General features: G+C 41.3%; 1 protein-coding gene across 2 annotated transcripts; it reads right to left on the bottom strand.

Moving 5' to 3' along the window:
• Positions 1–10,388: 10,388 nt before the first annotated feature.
• On the bottom strand, positions 10,389–12,371 carry LOC6572911 (insulin-like growth factor-binding protein complex acid labile subunit). 2 transcript variants are annotated; one of them, XM_015166650.3, is made up of 2 exons: positions 10,626–12,371; positions 10,389–10,546 (listed from the first exon to the last, which is right to left on the bottom strand). In XM_015166650.3, the coding sequence occupies exon 1, from the start codon at positions 12,283–12,285 to the stop codon at positions 10,633–10,635; it is 1,653 nt and encodes a 550-aa protein (XP_015022136.1). In that variant the 5' UTR covers positions 12,286–12,371; the 3' UTR covers positions 10,389–10,546; positions 10,626–10,632. The 2 variants fall into 2 exon arrangements, with proteins under 2 accessions (XP_015022136.1, XP_001999016.2); XM_001998980.4 differs by having other exon boundaries at positions 10,639–12,370.
• Between the last annotated feature and the right edge of the window lie 437 nt (positions 12,372–12,808).

The raw sequence follows: 12,808 nt of genomic DNA, 5'->3' as shown, positions 1-12,808 counted from the left end.
TGTTAATAAATCTTATTTTTATCATTTGGCTATAAATACTGAATTTTTAGCTCCGGCCATGCTCAATTTATGACCATTATTTATGTCGGAAAAGCGAAAACCTCAAACATGTTGCCACAGTTTTTTCTTTTTTCCTCTCTTTTCTCATTTTTGCGCCGTGTTGCCGTGTTGGCAGCCCCTCCTCCCCGGCAGCTTGAGCGGCCTGCATAGTGCATCCATTTTGGCTTGGCTAAAAGGAAAAGATATACAAACATATTATTGCAATTTTCCAGTTGCTCCGCCCACGCCAGCTGCTCGCCCCCTCTGCGAGCGAATAAAAGGAAATATGAAAAATTGCATTACACCTTAATAAACACCTCACCTGGCAGCGATGGCAGCGAAGTCGAGGGCGGGTGCCGGTGCGGGTGCGGGTGCGAGTGCGGGTGAAGGTAGCAACCACAGCGACTGCATCAGCATCTTGTGGTATATCGGCAAATCGGAACTGCTGCAGCTGTGTGCCCTCCAGTGTCCATAATGAAGATTGTCTGCGGTTTAAGTGGACGCACGTTTCTCTCAGAGCCCAACTGCAGCTCCAGCTCTGGCCTCAGCCTGGCTGCGATGGATGGGGCTGGCTGGCAGGTAACTGATCGCGATCATTTAGGCGCTCATCTGGCATAAAATTGTTAGAAACGCCCCGTGTGTATCCACAGTTGCCTGAAGGTAGCAAAGCCCCAATCCCCCTAACCGACGTCTCTGCCGCTGCCTCTGCCTCTGCCTCAGCCTCCGTCTCTTCTCCTACTCCTTTCACTTGTTCTCAAGCGTCTCATAACGTTTTTACCATTAAATTAATAAATTAATGCGATCGTGCACGGTCCCAAACTGCAATCCACATGACCAAAGCGAGCCCCAAAAAAAGAGAAAAAAGAAAAAAAAAACTTGTCAGAATTTTGAAAAACTCAATAAGAAAACATTGCGCTTGCGTTTGGCTCATCAAATCTCATGAGATTTTGTCATAAATTTCTGTGCAGTTAGCCAGGGCAGCTGTGGGCGGGGAGTGGCAGAGCGAGAGGGCACAGATGGAGGGAGCCAGACGGATAGAGGCTGAGACGAAGTTGCGCTTTAGACCATCAAAATTTGGCACAAGAGCGTTGCATATTGCACTGGCCCTTGTTATACCCTGTAGTTATGCGAATGCCTAATGAGGAGTATGATGCGTATATGCGTGAATATTTAACAAGCTGCAGCTGGATAGTAAATAAGAATATATAAAAAATATATACAAATAAATATATTAATATTATTTATTATAAATAAATTGATAAGTGGGTTCGACGATAGATAAATGAATTAATAGTTAGAATACTATATATACATATGTATTATTTAGAGAGATCAAGATAATTCAAGATTTTAATTGAGATTGACATTATTTTGGAATGATATATATTAGTTATCGATAATATTTGGATAGGAAAATTATCAATAAGCTTATTGCTTTTTCTTTGCAGACATTTGGTAGTTAATTTAAATATTTTAGACTTTTTGATAGGTCGGTGATCATCAAGACAATTCCACAAACCAAAATTGAAAAGCTTCTATTTTCTAGATGGAGATGTAAGGTAAGGAGATAATTTGGAGATAATCTATTCCTCTCGCTGATATCACATAACTTACGATAGTCAACTAGTCCAGTCAACTTTTCAGGTGACTCAAATATACATACATATATGCATGTACATACATATAAGCAATTACCCGAACTAATTATCATCATGCATAAGGTATACCTAATTTCATTCTGTTCTCAGCTAACTTCATTCTATGCCATGTTACATAGTTGGGTATTGAAAGCTTTGGAAATTTCACTCAAAGTGATAGGGTATCTCTTAGTCAATCAGTTTGCTGATCAATGGTTTTGTTGCTGTCAGCTTTTGTTGTCGTGATCTGAAAGTGGGTGTTACTAAGTGATGCTGATGCTGCAGACTCAATGGCTGGTCCGGCTGTGCGCTGGCTTCGGTTTGGCTTGACTTCGCTCGGCTTGGCTTGGCGGCCCGTGGAACCAGTCTGCCATTTTTGTTATTTTTTGTATTTTCCCTCTTTTTTCTGCTGCTGGTGCTGGTGCTGGTGCTGGTGCTGCAAGCGCGCGTCCAACCGCTGCCCCGACTCCTCCTGCATCATTAACGCGGCCAAAAGGCAATTGCAACAGCAACAACAAAGAAATAATTGCACATGGCAACAACAACAACCAGCAACAACAATAACAACAACCAGCATGGATACAGTTGAGGCCGTTCCCTTGTTGTTTTGGGTCCATCGCTCGTTCTGTGTGTTGCTCTGTTAATTTTACAGCCATGTCTGATATTGCTAAATGGCTGTGAGTGGATTCGTTTAAGCACCAATTTTATTACCAACAAGCATCACGTTGCATCTGCATCAATTCGAGCTCCATTCGTTGCTGCTGCTGCGACGGCTGCTGCTGCGGCTGCTGCAAGTGCCTCGGCCAGCATTCAGATCCAATCAGATGCAATCCTTTTGCATTGGCCTCGCCACTTACAACAACAACAACAACAACAACAAACTTGTTGCCCATTATATGTAAGCGCGGCCCGGACCAAGTTTTTTGCTGTGATTTTTGCGCCTATTTTGCATTTGGCCAGGGGATTGGCTGCCCGCTAAGCCAGAATAACGCCCTCCTCCTGCAGCTGCCATTAATCGTTGAGCAACCCCAATATTATGGCTACGAATAAACAACGTAGCAACATAGAGTTAATCGTTTTTAATATTTATACAACTCCAACTAATTCGAGGTCATAAAAAATAATATACTATATAAACATATTTAAGTATCTACATAGACATCTTATAGCTTATATAGCTTATAGCTTATATATAGCTGATCTGCTGCAAGAGAGCCCAAAATAAATTCAAATTCAAATTCAAAATATCTTAAATAAATTAATGAAAATATAGAAAAAATATAATATTTTCAGTAAGCGTATAAATGAAGAGTAGCTTATATATATCTGTTCTGCCTCAAGAGAAACTAACGAGAACTCATATTTTTTAATTACAGAAAATAATTTGAATATTTATATTAATTTGAATAATATATTAATTTACTAAAATGTAAATATAGAAATTTAATTATATTTTTAAAAACCTTTTCTTTTTATATGACAAGAATAAATTTAGAGTAAAAACTATCAAAATATGGTTTAATTCATACAGTTTCTGCAGGTATATTGTTTAATACAATATATAAATATATTTTTCTTTATATCAGATTAAGTGTTAAATTAATTGAATTTAACGAATTAACGAATTTGTATTTCAAAAATTATTTACATGTGATAACAATTTAATTACAAATAAGCATAAGTATAGTTAGATTTATTTTTTGGAGACGTTGGTATTTTTAAGTAATTCAAATGTAATGTTCTGGTTTCTGTGTTTAATATATTTTTTCCACATTTTATTTAAAAAATAAATATAATGCCTATATTATATTTAAAATATGTATTTTGTTTTTCAGAATTTTTAGAACTTTCCAATAATTATGTATTTTATCAAACTAAAAAAAAAAAATAAAAAAATAAAATATTATATATATTTTTTCTGATATTTTTATTTTATCAACTACTTTGCTATACAAAATATTTAATATTTACTCATACAATTACAAGCAGATGAGCCACAATTAGAGCTACACTTGTACAGGGTATATCAATGGGAATGGCAAGTGTCTTGGCAGACTGCGACTGGCTGTCGCTATTGGAAAACTCGCATTCCATTTACCCACCTGAGAACTTTTCACGCGTTTTTCCACAGAAAAGCCATAAAAATAGCCAAGCAAAAGGTAATTAACGCAGGCATTAAATACAGAAAGAGACGGCATATCTGACTGAATGAGAGAGAGCGAGAGAGCTCTCTCTGGAGTCCGAGTCAGATATGGCAGTAATTAGTTTTATCCGCAGTTAATGCATTCCGATTGCTACCCAATCTCTTGAGCGATGCGTATTTAAAGCCTTTCTCGTTGATTTTTATTTCCATTTGATATCTTTTTGATTCTTTAGAGCTCTTTTTGGGAAAGCGGTGGCCATTAAGTGGACGCCAGGACATGCGTATGGCTATTTTAATGGACTACCATTGGGGAGTGCTCCAATAATAATATAAAACGAAGACCTTTATTGTTCTCAGCTAATGAACAGCGGCATGGGCAGAGCAGAGCAGAGCAGAGCAGAGCAGAGCAGAGCAGAGCAGAGGAGGGGCGTAGAGAAAGGGTGGCTTCGGGGCGATGGCACAGATTAACATATTAAACGAAATCGATAGCGATAAGGATACCAGGGAATGGCAAGAGCAGCCAGTTAAAGGATATTGCGGCACAGGCGCACGTGATGCGCTAATTTTGTGCCCTGACACTTGCCCGCAGCATCGCAGCGCGATTTCATGAGGGGGTGGCAGTGTGGCAGGAGACGGGCACTGCGAACAATGAGTACGGCGTGTGGTCCGCCGGATATGTCAGAAGTGTCGTCATTGTGGCACGTGACTCGCTTAACGAAAAACAAAAAACAAAAAATAAAAAACTGTGACGAGAGACGAGAAGTGAGACCTGACAAAGGCAACGCGGGCGGTCCACGGTCTATGGTCCACGGTCCTGCCCTGGAAGGACCTTGAGCCTGAACACAAACAGAGGCTGAGCTCTGTGCAAACTGCTGCAGCTGTAATCGGAGACAATGAATGCGACGCCACCAAGAAGTGACAAAAGCCGAACAATGAGCTTTAATTTGTTTTTATTCAGTTACAGAGAGTAGAGCACATCTACAAAAATATCAAATAACACAGTGAACTGAGAGTTGAGAGCTGAGGAGCTGAGCCTGGCGCCGTTCAAAGTTCAATTGCTACAAAGTTCTCACACGAAATTAGCTGAGATGTAGAAAATTTGTCTTCAATTTGATTTGGATTGATTTCTGATTAAAGTTTCATATTTATTAAGATATTAAAATCTTGATTGGGAAACATTTGTAATACTTATGAAGTAATCATTCATAAATAAGAATAAAGTAGAAGCAAGTAGGAATAAGAATACAGCATTTAATGATGTATCACAATCAAGTCAATAAATTAATAATTATATTATAATATTAATATGTAATTATATATTAATAATAATTATTATTTTATGTGATCTTATTTTTATTAAAAATTAAAAATATATGTATGTATATAACATACAGAGACATCTGATTTCCCATTTTTCAATGGGTTCAGTGCATAGTAAATAAATTTTATGTTAATAAAATTTATGTATGTTACAAAGAATATTATAATAAAAAAATAAATAAATAAATAAATAAATAAAAAAAACTCATGCACACACACCCAGAATTAATTAAAAACTCTTAGTTTATGGAGTTTAAATGTTGAAGCATTTTTAATATTTTCATATTATTCATAACAATATGAAATCAGGTTGATTCCATTACAGAGTATAATAATAATTATAATTGCCTTGCTATTATTTTTTTTTTAGCATATTATTAGCTAAAAGTTGTTTTATATAATTAAAATTTAAAATAGTTTTTAATATAGAAATGGAAACTTGTTTATAGTTTATATAAGAACATATCAGCCTTGAGTCTAAGTACAGAGTGTGGTATGTTAGTGAGACTATGCATTTTAACGAGGTCTGTTCATAAAGTATATTACATATTTAATATTTAATAAAAATTATTATATTTATATTTTTAATCAAATAATTATTTATAATTTCAAAGCGCCTTAGAGTAATCCCAATTAAACATTATTACAATTTTTTTGGGTTATCGCACTTTAGTAATACTTTCCTTAAGATCTTCTGATCTCGATGCTAAATTTATCTCTTCAATCATAGCTTATTATCGCTCTTTCCTTTCATTCTTTACTTTACTTTTGAAAACAAGATAAAGCTATAGGGTCTCAAATCTAGTGAATATATGTCTGTGACATCATTCGTTTGCTGTATATAGCCAACGAGATACAGTTTTTGCTGGATTTTTTGGTATATGTACTATAACTCGAAGACCAGTCCAGCCCTTAGGTAAATAAGCTGTCAAGAATTAATTGAATATTTTAATAATATAATTTATCGGCATAAGTAAGCATCTCACCATAGAATCGGAAATGAAATAGGCTTAGTCTGCGGATAACAACAATCAGAGCGGACAGTTTTTGAGCTAACCTCGTAGATGCAGTACATAGATTTAGCCAGCGTAAAAATTTATAGATACATAGACAAAGATATATAGAGTTATAAATAGTTCGAATCTAAGGCTAGATGTGGAGATATAGCGTTGTCTTGAACGCAAAGAACTTAGCTTGATATTATCTACATATATTGTTAATAATAATGTACATTCTTGTTAATATATTTTTTGTAGCAACAGGTGATAGATTTACTCGATACTATAAGAAGTTCAACTATTCTAATCGGATCTATGTGAGAATCCAACGATATCAAAACCTCAACTTTAGACCTTGACTTTACAGCCTCAAGCGGCACACTCAATCATAGCTATTTATGTTTTTTAATTTGAAGTATTTTTTAATGTGTTTTTTTTTTTTTCTCACACTATCATAAACCGATTTAGAGATTGTCCTTTTTGCTGGTGGCTGCTTGCTGCTTGTGGCAAGTCAATCATTTGGCCGGTGCACCCAACGAGTGAGTCGAGGCATATTTTAAACGTCACTCGGATCAATTTCCCAGAGCACGCCCGGCACCACGGACACACCCAGCAGCCGGGGTGGCAATCGACATTGAGCATTGGGCATTTAGCTTTAGAGCACTTGCAACCCCGTTTGTGCAGCATCCAGGGGCAGCAGCAGCGGCAGCAGCGGCAGCTAAGCGGATATTCATTACACGAACCGCACGCCGGCACGCGCCGCCGCTTTGACAGTGGGTCAACCCCCGCCGTCCTTGGTCCTTGGTCCTTGGCCGGGCTTACACTTTACATATGTCACAGATATCCCCGTGGGAGTGTTTGTCGGCGTTTGACTTTTGAGTGAGTGAGCGGGGAGCGCCTGGGTCTGGTCTGGGTGTTGGACTCTGTGCGCTCAGATGCAAAAGTCATGCCGCTGATCCTGTTTGCTGTAAATAATGCGATTAACGTGCAACACGCAGGCGCTTTGCTGCCACTGCTGCGGAGCATGGGGCGCTAATGAGACAGCGCCGCTGTCTCTGGATTAGAGCAACAAATTTGCGCCTAAGCATGGTGTGAAATATCGATATATATGTATGTGTGTGTGAGTGTGTGTGTGTGTGTCTATAAAAATTGTGAGTGTGAAATATCACTTGTGGTTGTGGCATTGTCTCAGCCAAAGTCGACGGCGAGAATAACCATTAAAATGTCTTTAATGTGGCATGCCCCACAAGCACTTCCCACCTAACTCCGCGTGCCCCTAATGCCGTTCACTGAGTCGGAACTAATGCCATGAACTTTGCCAGTTGCCAAAAGTGCACAGAAATAATCGCATTAATGGAGCCTCAGCCACGTGTGAGCTGACTAACTGACTGACTGAATGATGGACTGACTGACTGATTGACTGACTAGCTTTGTCTTGTGCTTGGGGGTCGCGCCGTGTCATTGTCGTGCCTCGCCGCCGGCTGCTGTTGCACTTTGTCTTGTGGGCTGCGGTGGGCGCAGAAGGGGGGCGTGTCTCATAAAATCACATTTTCCAGCCAAAAGCCCAAGTGTGTGAAAATTTGATAAACGCTTTGATTTATGAAACGCTGCCAATAAACAGGCGGCGCACGGCAGGCAAATAATATACTATACAATATACATACATACATACATATATAATATAAAAGCCACAAAAAATGAGAATAAAATGCAGCAAACGATTCAATAAAAATCCAAGCGAAAATTGACTAAATACAAAACATGACAGACGGCGTGCGAGTATTAATAATAATGCGGCCAGGCTCACATTTCGTTCGCTCTGTGACTGTGATTGTGATTCCATATGTGTGTGTTTGGCTGCCTTTTGCTTTTTATAAAGTGCAAAAAGCGCTGTACTTTTTTGCACATTCACATTCGATAAAAATCGCATGATCATAAATTTACACTTTGCACAGCCTCCGCGGCAACGCCCACCCCGAAAAAAAAAACCAACGCCAGAAAAGGGGTGAGTCGCCGGCAGGGGCGTGCCAGCGCCCCTCCCACCCCCGTCGCCCACACTCACTGCTCTAGTGCTCACGCAATAAGCTGCTCGCTCCTGTGAACTGGACGCTCCTGGACGCGTGAACGATTGCTAAATTGTTGCCCCATTCGAAATATCTTTGTGCCCCTGCACGGTTCTTTTTTATTTTTCCCTGGCTGTTGCACGTTGCAGCATTGCTTGTGGCACAATTGCAATCGCGCGGCCTTTCGATTTGATTTCTTTACAAATCGTTGAAATATTTTTCATAGCAAGCGCTAAAGGAAAGGAAACCAAAGCCGCGTGCGCGTTTTACTTTTTGCACGCCCACAAGCAGCGCTGGTGTGAAGTTATTTAATTGCCAAGCGTTTTGGGCGCGACAAAAAACGCGCAGGCCAAAAAACGCTAGCAAAGCGCGCAGGTCCGAAAACGCTAGCAAAACGCGCGCAAGCATAAATTAATGCGAGTAGCATTGATACTTATTGGTGCGTGTGTGTGTGTGTGTGTGTGTGTGTGTGTGTGTGTGTGTGTATTTCTATTTGTATTTGCATAATTAATTCGACTGCACATAATTTGCATATTTCTAATTTAATCGAAATGATTTCACAACAACAACAACAGCAACAGCAACAAAAACAATAAATTCAAATTGAATATGCAGCAGCAACAACTGCATGGCATAGGCCTTACCCCCTCCCCCTCAACGACTGACCGCCCGCCCCTCCTTGACTGCTATGTGTGCATGTCGCTGTAACATTATAAATAAATCAAAATACAATTTCTCAGAAATTGCGATGCCCTATCAAAATCTTGAGTGTGCGAGTGCGCGCTAGCACCCAAAACCCTAAGCCCAAAGCTCCTGCAAGCCCCCGCAAGCCTCCACAAACCCCCCATAAGCAGCGGCCGCTCGCAACATGAACACAATTTCCACCCAAAGCATGTCGTAGGCAAATCTGGCCGAAAAGGGGGCGGGCCAAGGCAAGGCATGGCAAGGCAAGTGTATGGCATACGGAGGCGGAAAAGTTGTTGTTCAGGTTGTTCCTGTTGGATGTTGTCGTTATTGGTCAGGCGCAGTGCCGAGGCAACACTGTAACTGCCACGGGCAACAGCCAGGCCACGGCCAAGCTACATCCAGGCAGTCACATGTTGCACACACGACCTGTCTCCTCTGCATGCCGTGCAATTATTTTGAACTTAAATTCGTATTTTGTGCGAATCTGGCGAATGCATCTTGTGTCTCTTCGTTTGCCTGGTGTCCGTACCCTGTGTCTGGGCCAACATTTCATATGCAAACCTAGATGCCAATATATACAACAGCCACAACAACGGCAGCAACTACAACAACAACAACAACAACTACAACAACAGCAGCAACAATGTCAGCATGCAACTTTAACTAGCGCTAAATTGTCAGCAATTGTCGTTTAGCTCTCGCAGCTTGAAATCTTTAGCAACATATTGCACGCGGCAACATGTGAGTGCAATAGAGCCAATATACACCGAGAGAAAAGAGCTGTGATTGAAAGTGATATTTGCAGGGAACTGTGATGCGATTTTGTTGCACTTTTTGTTAGTTCTGCGCGCATAGAAATATGGCAAAACTAATTTTAAAAATAAAATACCAAATATATAACTTATACACTGAGAGAAAAACTTTGACTTAAAGTAAAATTTGCGTAGTATAAAGTAAAAAAAAAAAAAAATATATATATATATATATATATATATATATATATATATATATATATATATATATATATATATATATATATATATATATTAGTAAATAAAAAATAAAAAAATTATAATAATAAATAATTAAAAAGTAATATTATGAAATAAGTAAATAAATAAAAAATAATAATAAAAATACTAATAATAATAATAAATAATTAAATAAACAAACTAAAATTTGAAAATTTTTAAAATATATTACATCTTTTTCATTAAATTTAATAAACTGAGAATTTAATTAATTCATTTAAAGAAGTAAAAACGTTGTATGTATTTAAAAAATTTTTTTTGTTTTTTTTTTTGTATAATTAAGTAAATTTAATATATACACTGTAAGAAATTTAAGCGATATTTGAAAAGCAGAAGCACTTACATTTTTTGTGTGAGCTTTTTTCCCTTTATTTAAATATTGCTTAATAATAGTAAATTGTATTTCTAAATATATTTACAATCATATTTAATTTATATACACACAATTATATATATCAATATTTACTCCCAACATTCAACTAGTTTTTATTTATTATTGCTTTTTATTTTATTTCTTAAGAAAAGAAAATTGAATAATTGATTTTACAGCTTTACCTTGAATTAGCCAATTGAATAGTGCTAGAGTTTTCTCTGCGTGTACGTAGTCTTGCGATTAATCACTAGAGCTCTGTTAAGTGGGAGAAATGGTTAAAAAAAAAAAGAAACAAAATATTGGAGAAAAAATAATAAAGTAAAAGAAATCATACGTCGGATTCATACTTCAGAGTCCTGCTCGTTGAGGCGCCTGTTCCGGGTGCCATTGTCCAGGACGGGTTGCCTGCCCATTAGCCAGAGGTGCATGCGCAGCAGGCAGCCCTCCTCGTCCAGAATGCGGTAGAGCTGCATCAGCAGAATGATGAACACGGCCAGGAGCGTGAGGAAGGCCAGGATGTCCCGGGTCGTCCAATACGGATGAATGCCGGTGACGCCAGCCCGGGTCTGGACCAGAGCTGCATCTGGAGCCGCCAACTCTGTGGACACTGATCGGGCATCTATGGTGCCCGGCTCCGGCCTCTGCAGGCAGCGCACCGGCAGATGGACGCCACGATCGCTCAAGTAGATCATCATGCGGCGCATTCGCATAAAGCTGAGCTCCGTGTCGCAGATGCTCAGCTCCTGCAGATGCGGATGCTGGCGATGGAAGAGCTCGTGGTCGAACTCCTGCAGCCGCGTGCCCTCCATGTGCAGGCGCTGTAGGCGTGGCAGTGTCGCCAAGCTCCCTGCAGTCACAGTCAGCAGGTGGTTGAAGGAGATGTCCAGTTGGGTCAACTGCGGCGGCCACAGCGCCGCATCCGGCGGCAGACTGCGCAGCTGATTGTGGGCCAGATTTAGCTGCGAGAGACTGGGCAGGAGCAGAGCACTGGAGCTGTTGCCGCTGGTGAGCGCATCGATGTTATTCTTGGCCAGATCCAAGCGCTGCAGGTTCCACATGCCCAGCAGCAGCGCCGACGTCACGTAGCCGCTCAGCTGATTGGCGTGCAGGTCCAGCTCGATGACGGCGCTCTTATCGCCAATGCTGAGTTGCGTCAGCGCATTGTTGCCCGCCAGCAGATTGATAACGCCGCCGTCAATGATTAGCCGCTGCACGCCGCTGCCCTCCAACCGCAGCGTCTGTGCGCCCAGCAAGCGCAGCTCCGGCAGCTCATGCAGCTCGCACTCGCTCAGATCGAGCAGGCGCAGCCCGGGCAGCGCTGCCAGCGAGTTGGGCTCAAACTCGGCCAGCGAATTGCCCTTGAGCAGCAGCGTTTGCAGCTTGGCATTCCGCTCGAAAGTTTTCGCATCCATGTGGGTAATCTCATTGTAGCTCAGGTCGAGATGGACCAGATTCGCGAGTGCCGCAAAGGCGCCAGCCATCAGCTCGGTGATGCCGTTGCCCTGCAGGCCGAGCACCTGCAGCTGCGTGAGACCCTCGAAGGCCTGCGCGGGCACCAACTGTATGATGTTCTGGTCCAGCTGGAGCACCTGTAGCTGCTGCAGCGACCCAAAGGGCTGGCCACTGAGTCGAGCAATCTTGTTGCGCTGCAGCATCAGCTGGCGTAGCTGAGGCAGCGCTTCGAAGTGCTCCCGGCTCACATGGTAGGTGCTGCAGTTGAGCACCTGGAGGCTGTGCAGATTGGGCGTCAGGCGGAACAGCTCCAGGGGCAGTGTTCTCATCTGGCAGTTGCCTAGCTGCAGCGCCTGCAGCGACTGCACTTGGCCGCCCGAGTAGTGCAGCGGCTGCTGATAGTCGCTGTGCAGACCCCACAGCCGGCAGGAGCTGTCCGGGCAGCTGGCACTCAAATTGAGGCGTTTATTGTCATCGTAGACGGGCGCTGCTCGCAGGCACTGTATTCCCAGCAGCAGCAGCAGCAGACACAGCCTATGCATCACTATACAGATTTATTAATCTTCTTGATTCCTCTTGATGCTGGCTGCTCTACGACCGACGTCTGAAAACGCGCTCAGTGCACTAAAGTCTCGATCGACTTGGACTCGTACTTGGACGACGACGGCGCCGGCGTCGGCTGCTGCGGGCTTATCGCTTATGGAAACTGGGGATGACAGTGGGCATGGCGGGGCAGTGAGCGGTGGGGGAGCTGTGCGGGCTGCTGATTCAATATTTACTGATATATATTTATATTATATATATATATATATATAGCAATTCAGATAAGCTGGACAGCAAGCGTGTGTAATATTATTGCCCCTCTGGGAGACTCATCGAACGAGCACACAAATCACAAAGCCAGCAACATTGTTGAGCTTAACATTCTCATTTCTCTGTGATTCTCAACAGCTGAATGGCAGAGAACCACTCAAGTTGTGGTTGGGGAAATGTTAAACTAAAGTTCTGAATTTTTCCATACAAAAGAACTTTAAGAGATTTCTTCTCGATGAAGAACACTGCGCA

The sequence above is a fragment of the Drosophila mojavensis genome, unplaced genomic scaffold (assembly GCF_018153725.1).
Source record: "Drosophila mojavensis isolate 15081-1352.22 unplaced genomic scaffold, ASM1815372v1 contig_16, whole genome shotgun sequence".
Classification (NCBI taxonomy): domain Eukaryota; kingdom Metazoa; phylum Arthropoda; class Insecta; order Diptera; family Drosophilidae; genus Drosophila; species Drosophila mojavensis.
Note: the sequence above shows the minus strand (reverse complement) of the source record. Positions and strands in the feature narration are given on the sequence as shown.

Excerpts from the sequence above, each read along its gene's own strand:
- LOC6572911 (XM_001998980.4), bottom strand. The coding sequence starts at position 12,285 with ATGCATAGGCTGTGTCTGCTGCTGCTGCTGCTGGGAATACAGTGCCTG.